General features: G+C 45.0%; 1 protein-coding gene across 7 annotated transcripts in view; it reads right to left on the bottom strand.

Annotated features, from left to right (window-relative positions):
• The window catches only part of dlgap2a (discs, large (Drosophila) homolog-associated protein 2a), a 128524-nt gene that overhangs the window by 53579 nt on the left and 58876 nt on the right, over positions 1-16069 (bottom strand). For all 7 annotated transcript variants that reach the window (XM_087832791.1, XM_087832792.1, XM_087832790.1 and 4 more), the window contains one exon: positions 2607-3751. In XM_087832791.1, the coding sequence (XP_087688917.1) occupies positions 2607-3683 (1077 nt within the window). In that variant the 5' untranslated portion in view covers positions 3684-3751. The remainder of the gene's footprint in view (positions 1-2606; positions 3752-16069) is intronic.

The raw sequence follows: 16069 nt of genomic DNA on the forward strand, positions 1-16069 counted from the left end.
GCAAAACTATCAAAGACTAATCCTTCCTTTGTACAACGCTACTGTACGAAGGAAGAGGAGGGAACTGTATTTGCTAGAAAAGCTCACTTAATCTGGGCTGAGAGTTGTCAGTAACGCAGAGTTATTGGGTGCAGTTTAATAGACGGTTTTACTTAGAAAGGCTCCAAACCAAAGTGATCTGGAAGTATCTGTGTAGCTGACATATTAAGAGCTGTTTGAATTCTCTAAATCGTTAGGAAAGTTTCTTCGGTTCTTCCTTTATGACCTCCTTTAGTGGAGGATACATCCTTCGTGAAAGGAAGGAGATAATTCCTGGCCATAATTCACAGCGATGCAGCATCCGACCATTCATGGAAAACAATAACAAAACCAACAAAGTGGTGCAAAATTAATTAAAAGTGTTTTGCATTGCCATAAGATGCTGATACATTTTGAACATGGATTACAGCGTCTGCTGCACACTGCAACGACGGACAAAGGCTGGCCCACACACCTACGCGCGCATTACAGTGGATGGCTCAGTGGCTATTAGTGTGTACAGATCTCAGCACGGGCTAATTAGGGCTAATTTGAGCGATGACAGGAAGAGATGCTAATGCCAGGTCTGATTCCCCACCACTTATCATTTTAGAGAAACAGCTTCTATATATGAACCCGTCGGTCTTCCCTAATGTCCAGTTCATCCTGCTTCCACGCACAAAGACTCACACAGACCTGCCACGTGCACAACATGCAGACAGTTTGGCTGAATTTAACTTTATTACCTGCAGCAGGATTTATGGGATTGATTTGTTACAAAGTTGCAAATTTAGATTACTTTAATAAGTCTATGATAAAAGTCTGTCTATAGTTCTACTAAACTTTCAAAGTTTCTCTCTCCGTCATCACCAAGGACGGCAACAAGGTGACTAGCACCTCATCAAACCATCTGCTGTGTGATAAACAGAAAAAAACACACTTTTTCACGAACACTGCCACTCACACACTGACAGGCGTTCGGCACACGCACTCTCCCTGGATAGGCTTTATGCTGCAGAGCAGACAGTTGTGGGTAATCCCAATTCAGCAGCAGCAGGACCTGAGTACTTCTCAATGTGACCCCTCAGTGTGTGTAGAGTATCATTCCTGACTATTGGCTCCATCTCTCTGCCTGACTGCTCCTGTTGATGAGCAACAGCAGCAGCCACGGGGAGCATTGCTTTGTTTCCTCTCTTCTGTTTCCTAAAGTATCTTAGCACATCCACAGAGCCATAAACCTCCAACTTTCTCTCTCCTTCAATACGTCGTCTCCGAGCCTTCCCTGAGAGCGCATTGATTCTCCTCCGGGGAGGGAAGATGTGTCACGCCCTGTACGGATCGGATTGATAACGCCGGTCTAAATATAGCCCTGCGGCAGGATATTTTTAGAAGTGTTTATAGTGCTGTGACTCGGACACTACCTCAGCTGAATGACCAAACAGAAGATGGGAACAGGTCGGGGTGCCAGCACTGCAACTCTCTCTCTAAGAGATTACTTTCCTTATTGGATATGCAAAAAAACTGGAGTGGATGATGCACCGTCTGTGCATGATGATACCAGCTGAAGCCGATTTCAGTGACGTGTCGGCTTTTCATTTACAACACGCTCTCCAAGTCTCCTCTTTCCCTTTGCGCTGAACGATGGCTTCATTTTGGCTACAGGCAGTACTTACATGATGCTATCACATTTCACATTGTTATATTTGCAGCAGCACGGTTACATAATGTCGTTTTTCTGGCTTGAATTTGCAATTTGGGATTGAAAGTATACTTTCTTATTCCATAAACCCTGCAGCATGCTTATAAAACCCACGAGAACCTTTTGTGAAAAGTGCTGACTCACTGAATTGATCCCTTCTGTGCTATAAGGTCTCCTGCAGAGCCGATCACGGGTCTGAGCTAAATGCTAAACTTTTCCAGACTGAATCCTCTGTGAAATCAGAGAAAACAACGCAGTAAAAAAAATCCAGATTGATTTCTGGCCTTTTATTCTCATACTGCCAGCTCTTCCCCTCCAGCACAGATCATTTACAGACTTAATTGATTTGTCCTGCTGTGCTAGTCCTTTCTATTGCCAGCCACATGCTGAGCCATAGGACAGGTTCACAATGTAATATCCAGGGCAGTGACAAACAAAACACCGTCTTTCAGATCAGCTTTTAACGCCAACTGAGACGAGCGGCTTTTCTTCTCCTGTGAGCGAAGGCTTGCTCGTCTTTTCTACAATGCCCAAAGTTCTTGAAAACTCTATAAAACGACACTCAAAACACTCAGTGACAGAAAATGAACACTATCATCGCTCCTTCTGTTGCATCTCCACACAAATCAGAGCATTTCATTTAAAAATAAACTCTGTTTGGTGGCATGCAGGTTTGATTTTGTTTGGTCGAAATCTGATGATCCCAACCGGGATGTTGGGGTCTCATAATGGTGCAGTGCAGCTCAGTGCACCGGTGTAACTACAACTATACTACTGCGCTCACTGAAGATGCAGAATAATGCGATGATGTCAGGAGTTCTGAAAAATAACTCGTTTTTGCATCTGCTGACTAGTTCCTGTTCTTAAACTTGACCAAAGCCAAACTCACCTGTAGATAGTGGCAGGGCCTGAGGTTGGGCTTGAGATCCGTGGGCATCATTGGCTTTTCCAGGTTGAGTGAGGACTTCCTGTAGGCCTCCTTGGCCTGGCTAACTGTCAGCGTTGACCAGGAGCTTCTCTTCATGAACTTGCCCTCTGGCGCCATGGCTATGCTTTCGCAGGCTGAGCACTTCACGTCGTTGTTGCTTTTGGAGGTCTTTAGCGACAGATCTCCCACCATGTGGCCGTGCACAGACTCGGGGTAACAGTGGCTGATGTGGTCGACCGGATGCCGCGACATGACGCTCGGCGTTCTGTATGTGCTGTCGCTGTCGAGGTTGTCATCTGAACTCCACCAGCCTCCCGAGCGCTGCTTGCTGCTGTCGGACTTGCGCTCTTTGCTCTTGCTGCGTTTGCTGTGTTTGTGGTGGCCTTGGTGGTGGTGATGGTGGTGGTGCGAGCTTTCCCTGTGCGAGTCACCTTTGGTGCCGTTCATCTTGGAGGAGCCCTCCAGGGAGTGTGACTTTGTGAAAAGCTTCTGTACTGAGTGGACTAAGTGGCGTATTCGCCCGGGGCTTTCGTTGCGCTGCTCTGTAGTCGTGGTCGTGGTGGAGGTGCGCTGGTACTGCAGCGTGTGGAAGCCGTCCCGGTGCAGCGGCATCTGTTTTTCAAATTGGTCCAGGAGGTTTGCTGGGATTCGGTTCATTTTGCCGCTGCCGCCGTGCGAGGACGAGCCGCCGTTGTCTCGAGATTCCCTGCCGCCCGAGGCGTTCCCGCCGCTGTCCCGCGAAGCGCTGCCGTAGTGCATGCGCGGGAAAGTGCTACTGGAGATAGAGTGGTCAGTGGCCGACATGGACATCGGGATCACCATGCACTCGGAGTGGATGGAGCTCCGTGGGGAGCAGCGGTGATGACCGTCGAGGGGGCAGCTCTCAGTGGGGCTGAGGAGATAGGAAGGAGGCCGTGAGTCAACATGGTGGTGCAGGTGGTCCAGGGAATGGTCGCAATCAGCCAGGCCGCAGGTGTGGGCAGAGGTGGGGGAGGTGAGCTGGAGGTGGGCAGGGCGGCCGCCGGAGAGACCCTTCATGTTCCTGGGTGGAGGGGAGTAGCTGTCCTCATCGAAGTACTGCGAGGGGGACCATGAATACTGTTGGTCTGAAAGCAACAAGCAGAGACAATTTCATCAGAATGAGGGTGAAAAAAGCAGCTTCCCAAAAAAGAAACGCATTTCACACTTAATGATGGGGAGAAAAAAGCCAAATAACACACAAGTTGGTCGTTATCCAGCTTATTCTCACTCTCAAACCCAGTTTGGCTACAGGGAGGAAAAAAGCAGCAGAGCTGAAATGTGGAGGTGAAATCCACAAATTGCTCTGACGAAATCTCAGCACTCTTAGTTTTCACCTTCTATTCCCGTCTGCGGTGGCATACCGCTGTAAAGACGGGACAAGAGGACGAGACAAAAGAAAGAGAAGGGCAGGCGACAGGTAGGATCCCGCATCGCCATTTATCCAAAGCAAAGTGAAATAATAGCCTATCACTCGCCGGCGCTGGTGTCATCCGTCAAAGCCCCGAGGAGTGCGCCGTGAGGCGTGCGGCCGGGAAGGAGACCTTGGAAGGTGATCTCCAGATGTACCCTCCCTCTCTGCTGCTGTTGGGCATTGTAGTCAAAGATTAAAAACCAATTCTGTGCGATCGGTCGCCGAGGTCAAACGTCTCCGCGCTCAATGTGTTTAACTTAATCAGAGGAACGGTTTGCTTTCATGCCTCAGCGCTGCATGTTCTAATTACCGGCTCCTTCCTTCAAACATGTCGGGACAATGTCGGTTAAGACTCAACTTTAGTGGAACGCTTTTTTACAAATAACATTTTCTGGCCTGGTCGTCATTTCCACGTGTGCAAAAAAATGAATGCTTATCAAAATATATTTTTGAGCCTGTGAATTATGAGTTTGCTCCTTTTCATAATATATTGATAATTGTGACTGTCCTCCAATCCTCCCGGCTTTCAATGAGCAGCTGAACAGTGCAGTGTGATGTCATATTTCAAACTTATCTGCAGCCTGTCTTGTGAAATAGGAAACAAACAAATAAGCATATCTCAGTCCTCTCGCCAGCCATTGATACGCCTCATAAAGCCCATGCACTTTCACTCCCGCTCTAACCCCATAAAACGAAGGAGAGTTTTTATGAGCTGCTGTGGAACGGGAGAGAGTGAGGGAACGGGACAGTCTCATATCAGCGTATTAACAACTCTATAAATTCCCAAAACATTTCCATAAACTTAATTCTGATACCTTGATATAAATAAAGGACAGCTGGACCCTTAACCGTCATTAATGCCTCAGTCCACAGAACTAAATCTTCAGTGTGAGCAGAGCACCAGCACATGTTGGAAGCTGCCTGTTGCACTGACTGAATGTTTGGAAAATGGTAAGCAGACTGTATTTAGTGTTACTGACCTCTCAAAACGTTGCACCTTGAAATTAAGACTAAGAACCTGCAGAGCAATTAAACAGTTGTATAAGCACAGAGCATTTTGTCAGCTGCACTGTACAAATGATCTCTGTGGTACTTCCTGGCACTATTCAGAAGCTGCTGTCTACACCAGGTAGATATAATCCAGACATTTTTACCTTGCTGCCCACTCAGACCTCTCTGCATCACATTCACACACCAAATGATTCATCAGGGGAAATTTTGGGATTCAGTATCTTGCCCGAGGACACCTGACTTGACTGAAGGAGTGCTGAAGCACAGACTTCCCTTGTGTAATATTAGTTTGTTTGATGGTTTTTTGGAGGTATTGTTAAGGGAAAAAGACCGTTTCACAGGACTCTATACTAAGTACACACTCTGATTGAACAGCTTGTAGAACAACCTGCAATAACTTGAAGGAATGAGTCCTTGTATGACTTTCAGTCTCTAATGCTGTTGTGTGTTAATGTTGGCCCACTCCTCTTTACAACGTTGGCTCAGTTTGTTGAGGATTCATTTATGCACAGCGCTCTAAAGGTTGCAAGGTTGCAGGTTGAGGGCTCGACCTTGACTGGACCATTGCAGCAACTTGGTTCTTTCTTATTCGCCCTGTTTGAGATTTGCTGCTGTGTTTGGGATCATTGTCCTGCTGATGACCCAGTTTGGTCCAAGCTTGAGCTGTGGGACAGATGGCCTCACCTGTGACAGCAGCTTATGTCCACTCAGTGACTGCCCAAACGATCATGCCTGCACCACCGTGCTGACTGTGTTTGGTTTCTGCACTTTGGCAGTCCTTCCATACTTGTTTAGTCGTTTTCTAATTGTGCTGTTGTGAATTTTAACCTTTAACCTGCAAACTGAGGCCTGCAGAGTCTGAGATGGAGCTCTTGGGTTTTCCATGGTCTGATCTTGGGGTGAATTTACTGGGATTTCCACTTCTGGGAAGATTGTGACATTGCATTAACACACAACAATCCTGCAAACTGCAAAAACCTTTGTTTTATCGAGGTGCTCAGACGGATGATGATCCATTAATCGAGTGCGTTTGATTAGCAGTGTCTGGGCGCTCCTTACTCTTTAATCCCTGTCCTGTAATTAGATTTTTACAGTAGACTCTTTTTCACATGAACATATAGTGCTGGGAACGGATTTGTCACATTTTGATTGAAAGAGTAAAAAAGCCTTTTTGCATGTCCAAGATCACCACATTTCTAAAGGCACATCTTATTATGTTGCATTTGTTCATTATCCTACAAACACCAAGGACTCTGTATTACTGTCACATTTTCATCCATCCTTGAAAGAAGCATTTAAACTCACGCCTCGTGACTTTCAGAAAAGAGAACGTGAAGAACAGATTTGTCAGAACACGTGAAATCTCTAACGGCAAGGTCAGGCAGAAACGGCAACTTTAAACCAACATAACTTTATGTTTAACTGACTGCAACATTAAACTATGACTTTTATAATGCATTGCTCATGTGAAATGTCTCCTCTCATAGAGACAGGGTTCAACGACTAACCTGCCTCTGAATAAAACTGACTCAGATTCATCTTATCTTGTAACGTATTTTGTGAGCACATAGATCAGAAGCCCAGATGTGCTGCACTTACAATAAGACTATGAGAGTTTTGAACTCCAACATCTGCCAAAATCAGCCGAGGAGCGTTTATATGACTGACGCACACTGAGGTCAGCGAACGCACCACGTTAGTGGATTTTCATGCGCTGACAATGAAACATTTGAATATCCCTGCAAAAGCTTCACAGTCATATAAACTTTACCTGCATCAGTTTTATCTGTGAAATTCCTTTTGATGTCTTTTCTCCCGGTTAAGGGACTTTCCCTGGGAATATTGAGGATTTAGATTATTTTGTCAATAGTTTGATTGAGTCTCGTACTCGTAGATCAAAAACCTGAGCAAGATCACGAGAACGACTCACTCTGCTGGTAGTGGCTCGTAACTAAGGGTGGATGCTCCCTTTCATCTTTCAAATTGGATCAAATTTATTCCGTTCAAAATTATTTTTAATGAGGTCTAAGATCTCAACCCCTGAGGTGCAGCCGTGCTCTTCTGTTGCTGCCGTCCTCCATCTGTCGAGATGAAAACAAATTCTCGTTGTTTACCAGTCTTACGTGAGGATGTCTTCTTGGCAGCCTGATGTAAAATTAATCCAGGCTACTCTAAGCACGCCCGAGGGAAGAGGTTGCTTTTGTACGGCTGCACAGAACTACGCTGAAAAAGCTCATCAGACGCATTACTGCTGAATGCATTTGAATGGGATAATTCAGGTGAACTTAGCTTGAGTCCAGATCATTCCCTGCTAGCATGTGAAACAGGAGGATGACGCTGCATTATTGATTGATGCGATGCTGCGTTTCTATCTGAAGTTATGTCACTGTCTTACTCCAAGGCTTTTCTCTGACAGCTCACTATTCCTTGAGGTATCTCAGGAAGCTGCACTGAATAAATTACCTAACCGCAGAGTTATGGTACTTCCTGGGATTATACGACAGATGACAGACTCATCTGCCCTCCGTTTCTCTTTCTTCTTTTTCACCTTCTACCAGTGCCGATACCACATTTATCATCCGCTACAAAAAAAAGACAGAAAAAAATAGATTTGTGATCAGAAACATTTTAAAGTTGACTTAATTTTTAGCCAAAGCAGCCCGAGGGAGGCAGACAGCTCTCTCGGTGAGTGCACATCCTTCTGGCAAGTACTTTGCAAACGGGGAGACAAGTATCAGTGACATCAGAGGGACAGGGAGAGGGCTTGTTGTTTATACACTGATACCAGCACCTGCCATCACATTATTGGCTTCCTGGCAAGGGTGCCAACTGCTTAGAAGCACTGCTAGGATGGAAGCTGAATCCAGAAGTGCAGTGGAAACAGTGTTTGGAGTACAACCATCAAGCTACTGGGCTTTTAGTGTTGATGTGATGATAATAACGACACTACGGAGCCCCGCAGGGGACATGGGAGAAAAAAAATTAAGACGGACTTTTGCGAGATCTCGCAAAACAAACTCGGGATCTCGCAAAACAAACTCTGACACCCACTAGCTCGAAGCTAACGGGAGGTCGAGACCTACTACAGCCGGGAGGAACACCGCTTTCCCGGCACATTGTGCCTCGACCTCCCGGTCGGCTTCGAGCTGGCGGCCTCCGAAGAATGCGGCTTAAACTTTTGCGAGATCTCGTAAACAGTGTTGCCAACTTAGCGACTTTGTCGCTATATTTAGCGAGTTTTCAGACCCCCTAGCGATTTTTTTTTAGAAAAAAAGTCGCTAAAAAAAGACGTGAAAGACATTACAAAAATAATAATTGCTAAAATAAATTTAATTTGTAGTTCTAAATAAATTCTAAATGCATTTAGGACTTTTTTGCTCACTTTATGTCTCGTCCACGATGTTATTTCTCTCTCCAGCAGCGTAGGTTACAATTACATTAGCATGACCAATTATGCAAATTAGGTGATGACGTCATTTAGCGACTTCTAGGACAACCAATAGCGATTTTCCTTACTGAGGAGTTGGCAACACTGCTCGCAAAACCCTTGCCAGATCCCGAGTTTGTTTTGCGAGATCTGGCAAAAGTTTTCCGTCTTAATTTTTTTTCTCCCATGTCCCCTGCGGGGCTCCGTACGACACTGACTGTGCACATGAGAAAAATTAAGAAAAGCTGATATCTGAGAAAACAGAGACCTTCGCTGTTACTCCAGACATGCTAACTTATTAGGGATCAACTCAGAAAAAGGAAATGATCGTTCAACTTAACGCACACACCCTCCACAATCATCCAATATCTGTTTCACCCCTTGACGTAATACACACGTCTCCAACGCTGTCACAGGCTGTGATAAACACACCTTCTACCTGACATTAGGTGTACACAGACAGGAAACAGATTCAGAGGAAGACGCTCATTTATTAAGGCCTTCTGCTCTGTGCTGCCACCCCGCCCGCGCGCACGGTGTGAGTAAAGGTCGTTTTGCTCCTCTTAACACATTAGCATTTAAATAGCATTATATCTGCCCTCAGTATCAGTGACAGCTTCCACTCTTCCACTGGCTCGGGCCCTAACTGGAGTTGAAAACAAAGTTAAAAGTTAATAAAGCGCTGCACTAGACTGAGAGATCAAAGGCGTGCGACCTTCAGACTTGGAAGTGGTTAGCATCGTGGCTAACCGCAGCGCTAAGCGGCACGGGATTTGGTTACGGGCGACTGTGAAGAAGAGTCCTGCTCGTGAAGCAACGTGCGAGGAAGAGTTGCAGCATTTTGCATCAGTGCGTCCTCTCTGAGATGTCAAACAGCCTGAACCACTTTAGTTCTTTTAATGTGGTTAATTTGGTTGTTTACTGGTTTACCGCTGCAAGAGCGATGAAGACGACTTCCTTAAAGATGGATCGTTTTCCCTGAGAGATTTTTAAATGATGTAGAAAACTTTAACTTTTAAATCACAAACAAAAAAAGAAACAATATGTAGAATAACTTCAAAACAACTGCTAAGTTCATTTTAAACCTACATTATTTTTTTTATTTTACAATGGGCTCACACCAGCTGTGACACCCATCAGCATGTTGACCCATCAGTACTCGGCACACACGTAATGATTCAGTAATTACTAAATGATTACCAGCTGCAGCAGCCCGGGTGGTTCCCACCCTGCGAGTTGTGAGTACTGTGAAAAATCCTGCTACAGTAGGAGATTCCTTCCTTATGACACGCACACACAAAGATAGGCTCATGAGGTGAGTATACATCACAGTATTGTTTGAAATGGCCTCATCCAGCAGTATCCAATCCAGCTGGCCAAAGTAAAGCCACACCCCTCATTTTCTGAGCAAAACTAATCAATAGAGCAGCTTCCTTATCCATCTCCCAAAGGTTAAATGCAGTCTCCGTAGAATTCTGGCCTTTTCTTCGAAAATCAAAGGAAAGGGAATTGCGTCCTCAACCCTCAGGGCAAATCAGCAATGACCTGAGCTATTAGATTTGAGAAGGAGCTAATGGACAAGGAGACAGAGTAGTAAGTCTGTCAGCTCTGCCAGCCTCGTTATATCTGCCACAGCAGCTCAGATCAAAACAAGGCTGCGACTTACATCTTTGGCAGACATCCTGCTCACTTGTCCATCAAAGCGACAGCACTGGACACTTCATGCGTAGCTCTCGAGTGTAGCATGTGAGCTAAATCTGTACCAGCAGCATTGTAGCTGCTAATGTAATACTCAGCTAAGTGAGCTTTTTCCATCTGACACAGCAATTGGGGACCAATCATTTGTCACTTTTATCACCGACCATCTGTCTTTCTCCGGCCGTGACACTCGAAACAAACTGTTTCTTTCATGATCGCCGCTGTGACTGACACCTAACGCTGAGACACGAGATAAAAACAGAGCGTCGCGATCGCCGCGCCGCGTGGGTCACATGCGGACAGTATGTTTGCACGGCTGCTCAGATAGGAGATGCATTGCATTGAAATGAAATAAAATCATCTCGTGACTTCATCACTGATCATCTGTTGATCTCAGTTCAGAGAAAAAAGAGCTACATTCATGTTGCTTTTATTATCACCGCTGACTAAACACTGACTTCCTGATATGTGTGCATGAAAAACTAAAGCTCTGGCGCCAAACTTCTTTCACATCGGGGGCTGTTCGGGGGCCACGAACAGCCCCCTTTGACGTTAGTGTGTCAGAGCAGTGAAACTCTGTCAGGGAAAACACGTTTAACTCCACAATCATGAGATATCTGCTGGATCTTCTGTGTTGGTGAGCTACAGTTTTGTGTTTGGCTTCTTTCTGTTTATGTCCTACTTTCCTATTTATGTCCCTCTGAATGTTTATCTGTATTTCCAGTTCATGGTTTCTTGTTTGCTTAGTTCAGTCCCTTTTGTGTCCTAGTCTCTGTGTCATTTACTCGGCGTCTCCTGTGGAAGTCAGTCTTGTCTCCATGTTTGGTGACCTTTCTGTCTCCCTGGTCGTGTCCCTGGTTAGATGTGGTCAAGTTCATTTGTCTTAGTCTTGGTCTACTTCCTGTTTTCATTTGATAGTTCCTTGTCTTGTGTGTGCTGCATTTAGGTCGTGTCCAAATTCATGGGCTGCATCCTCCTGAGGAGCCGGCCTTCGCGGTCTACGTGGGCCGGGTCCTCAGAAGGTCGGGTAGGCCGGAAGTAAACGGCTGGGGAAATTGGACGGTCTAGCCTTCTGATTAGCGTCACCGCTGTCTCGGTGGAGTTTAATAAACTCAGCCGTCTGCTCCTTGCTGTCTAAAATATAACAGGACACTGGCGTAAACTCTCGACCGTCTCACACTTCTGTTTAATCAGTTTTCTGTTTGACGTTTATTCAGCTGAGTGAAAACTAAGGAGGAACCACCCGAGGGATTAATAAAGTTTTATTTTATCTAATCTAATAACTTTAATCTCAGCCAAACCGATTTACTTACAAACAAATAAAACACTGAAAAAAGCCCAACAATAACATTTTTAGGTTGTCTAAGTGACTTATATATTATGTTTAACCCGAGTAGCGAAACTCCGCAGTGATCTGACAATGATGTGCCGGGAGTTGTGCCGTTCTCGGCGGCTTCAGTGACCCTCGAGCTCCCGGCGAGCTATCGAGCTGGTGGGTAGCAGACGTCTCCGAAAACGTCGAAGCACTTTTGCAAATATGCGATATCTTGATAAACCGAGCAGATATTTGATGTTTACACAGCTGCTTTCTCGCCTGAAAATATGTTAAAAGTTTATTTTGTGACCCAGAAAGATTAGTAAGAGTAATTTTAAAACTTAGTAGCGGTCGCCATTGTTGAAAACTGGAGTTTGGCTGGGCCGCGCTATGAATTCTGGGATATGGTAGGCCACGAAGGACACACCCGACCCATCCTTCAAATTCGGGGAAAAGGAGGACGCATCTGTCGGCTGCATTCGGAGGAGTCTACGAATTTGGACACGACCAGTGTTTCGCTCCCCTTGTCTTGTTAGTTAGATTCTGTTCACCTGTGTCTTGTTTTCTGTATTCTCGCCTCCTAATTACCTCATGTGTGTATTTAAGTGCTCAGTTTCCCTGCGCTCTTTGTTGTGATGTCCCTTATAGGACATAGGATACAGTTTACCTCCTTAACGATTTGGCATTTTGGTTTCCTCGTTTGTGACCTGCATTACTTTGTAGTTTATTTAAGTTTAGAAATACAGCTGCTTTTCAGTTTACCCCCTTTGTTTCCGAGTCCTTTGAGCCCAACTCTTTCTGCCACACAGCCTTGAAGAGTGTGTCTTGTTTTCTGTACACAGTAAAGAAATCTGTCAGTTCACCTCTTTGAGCCTAAATTGTCAGAAATAAATACGTAAAATTACAGAAAAAGTTTCAGGCTGAACATTTTTGTTAATTCACAGAAAATGTTGTAAAAAACATTTAATTTTTAACTATTACTTAATTTTATTGGTGTAGTATGAACAGCTGTAGGGAAGATCGTTATCAGTAGGATTCAGTTCAGTCTTATTTTAATAGCACCAAATTACAAAAACAGTCACCTCAGGCCACAATCACACGTTAAAAGTAAAAAATACACAAGTTATGCCCTTACACACATTTTCCAAAGCTGTCCCATGGGCAGGATTGAAGTGTTTTCTGGGCCAATTCTGGCCCCGGGCCTTATGTTTGACACCCCTGATGTAGAGAATCTGGCTAAATTCCTCAATCATAAAAACACCTGCAGGTACATGGGTTTTCAGCTTGCCTACACCTGTGTGATTAACAATGATGCAGTTCTACAATAAAAACAACATTATGTACTGAAATATCAAAATAATAGAAAAGTTTCAAAGGTCAGTGACTCTAACAGAATCATTTTTCAGTTATTGACTTATAATGTGAACTAAATGAGTGATAGACAAGCTCAAACCCTGAAAATATGTTGTTACAGCTGCAGAACAGCTTACGAACGATTGCCAAACATGAAAATACAATTTTTAAAAATGTCAGAGGTTAAAAAAACCTCCACAAAACTCGTGATTCACAAGTTTAGTTTTTATATTAGCAACATAGTGCTGGGAAGCAGCATGCAACATGCTCACAGCAGATGTAACAGTAGGTGTGTGTGTGTGTGTGTGTCTGTCACACTGTAGCCTCCAGTGGATTGTGTTGCACCGAGCTGCATGCGGTTGTGCTCACACACCTAGATGTGCTGCCTGGATGTGAGAAACGGCAGCGAGATAGAGCCCCCCACCTGCATCCCTCAACACCAATCAAAGCCTACAGCCTACTATCTCTCTCCCAGCAGGGGGGAGGTTTTCCTGAGAGGATGAAGGAACAGATTATAGTGAGCAGAAGCTAGCGGAGGTTAGAACGTATTGTCTTCTGAGCTTCTGTAAACAACATTAAGGATTAAGGAAAGACAGTTTGTTTGGCTGTATGTTTCAGGAGAGTCTGGGGAGACAACGGGTGCAGAGACGGTAAAATGATACCGTCAGAGAGTGAACAGGAAGTATACCGGCAGCTATGCATATTCCCGTAAACCTCAGGAGGGCTCTGCACACAAGTCTGAGGCACTAATCTCTTGAAAAATTATTAGGTTATTGGCAGGCTGTACCAACAGGCGTAAAAGGACTATTTCTCTTCTGCGGCGGCGATTTGCACCTACGGTGTGGCGAGCTAAACGCAGCCTTAGTATTTAGCCGCTGAGAGATTACAGAGGCCAGATAAGGAGAAGCCGCTGAATGTCTGAATACTTATCGTGAGCCCGTTAATGATGAAGAGTGTTATCTGTGCTGTGCTCAGCGCTCCTTCGCGGCTCCCCTTCTCTCCGACAGTCAAAGTGGCGAGGGAACGAGAGGTGACGGAAAGAAATTTAACAAAGTGTCGGGATCAGCGTTCTTTATTCCTCCGAGAACGACGATCCTCGAGGCTTTTGTGCTTCACCACGTTCATGCTTCCTCTTTGCTGTTTGGATTTTAACGCAATTAATACTTTTGCGGGGAAAGTGAAGCGCACTTCGCTTTGTTCTGTGCTGATTTCATCCTGCACAACATCGCAGGCCTTTGCATCATCTCTTATTCAAACAACAACAACCTCAATCTAAATCGATTCATTTACAGCAGCTACAGAAATGGACTCGCAGTGCAACAATGCCCCCACACAAATTCCTGCCAAGTGTGGTTGATTGCATGTGTTTGCATTTACATGGTGGAATCATAAATCCAGCGCAGCGATCCAGCTATGAATAAATCATGCTGAATGTGAGTTTCTGCCACAGGAAAAGCCCCGTGTGTGAGAGAGGACGCGAGGCAGAGTAAGCCGCATCTTATGTAACAGCCGCTGCTGCATTCCCAGGCAACTTGTTAGACGAGGCCTCAGAACTGCTGTTGCTGTAGCAACGCGCTCTGAAGTTCCCATCCTTTGCTGTCTTTGCAGCCACTGAGGAGTTTCGGGGAAAACAGAGATAATTTGATATCGTCGCACTGTTTATTCGCCGCGACGACACAGAATAAACAAACAAACACGTCAAAGGCAGCCTATTAAAAACCAGCAAGTGTATCAAATGTTTTTATTGCTCGAGTCAGCAGCAGTTTATCGCCGTATCAACTTCCCAGCTCCACATCGCTGACTGACGGGAAGGTCCGGACTAGCCTCTGAGTCAATCCCATCTCGGAAGCGATTTTTAAAACGCTACAGGTCTGCAAAGCCTGAAGAAGACAATTGAAATCCTTTCCCCTCTAATGTAATTTTCCTTGCTGCAGACCACAGCAGCCCGCGAGTGTGGAGGGTGGGAGCCTAACATAATGATTTTTTTGGAGATGGAAGAGATACCAGCAGTTCACTTCAGATCTTTGTCTCTCGCTCGCCTTTTATTCCCCAAAGTCAGCTGGAACGTCAGAAGCACAAAGTCAGTCAGAGTGCTGAATGATTAGCTGCGATGTTAATCTGGACAAAATCAAATCAGAAAAATTAGGCGATAGGAGCGACGTTTACGGGCTGCTACTGATAGACTATTAAATTAATTACCCTTTGGATCAACTGTATGTCGGAGGAAAAGTTCAGATGGGCTACAAACACCTGTGGGTGGATTTGGATGGAGGAAGGTTGAATGTCGCTCAGAGGTGAAACCGGACACATCTGACAGTCAAATGTAATTAGTGTGAGAGCCTGATTCACAGCAGTGCTTCAAACAGCTCGCCGTTATCGCTGATGTTACGTCATATATGGTCGGGAAACTAACTCCATCCTTGCTGCTTTCGTAGCATCATTAAGAGCCAGGTGCTGCTTATTAAAACGCACCGTTTGCAGATCTGAAATATTCATGTGTGTTAACATAACGCCACGATCAAGCCAGGAGTGGACGTCCCAGCATCTCACCACAACGTCAGACCCAACAGCTCCATCTCAGACTTTACAGGCAGCAGTTAGCATGGTAAATGTTCAAGTTCATGCCGGTACGACTGGAAAAAGAAACTGAACAAGCATGGATAGACTGGAAGGATTGCAGGAGAAAACATCTTCCACCTTAAGAGAATGAGGCAGAACGACTGAGCTGCATCTGAACAAGCCACAAGACTTCTGGAACAACCTGAGACCAAAGTGGTGACGTTTGTCCACAGAGCAGCACATCAAGGCAGAGTCAAGGTGCTGCAGTGACACAATAAAGTCCAGACTTTAACCTGATGCTGATGTGGGACCTTTAGAAAGCTGTGCATGTCACAGTTTCTCCACAATAATGTGACAGACTGAGAAAATCATATAGAAAACACTTCAGGTTACCGCCTGAAGCTATTGAGTCATTGTGTTTTTCACAGGGCTCTGGGATTCCTGTGAAACCTTTTTTTTTGCATGACACAATCCTGCAGAAAAAATAAATACTCATAAGATGCTGTGCAGTTATTTGTCTATTTAGTCTGCATGAGTCTCTTTAGGTTTTAGGCATGTTTGCTGAACAGTGGCTCAAGTTTGAAAGCAATTAATCATTAAAACAAATCAAATTTCTGCTTCTGAATCCA

Source organism: Neolamprologus brichardi, chromosome 19, assembly GCF_056152115.1.
Source record: "Neolamprologus brichardi isolate AB-2024 chromosome 19, ASM5615211v1, whole genome shotgun sequence".
Lineage (NCBI taxonomy): Eukaryota > Metazoa > Chordata > Actinopteri > Cichliformes > Cichlidae > Neolamprologus > Neolamprologus brichardi.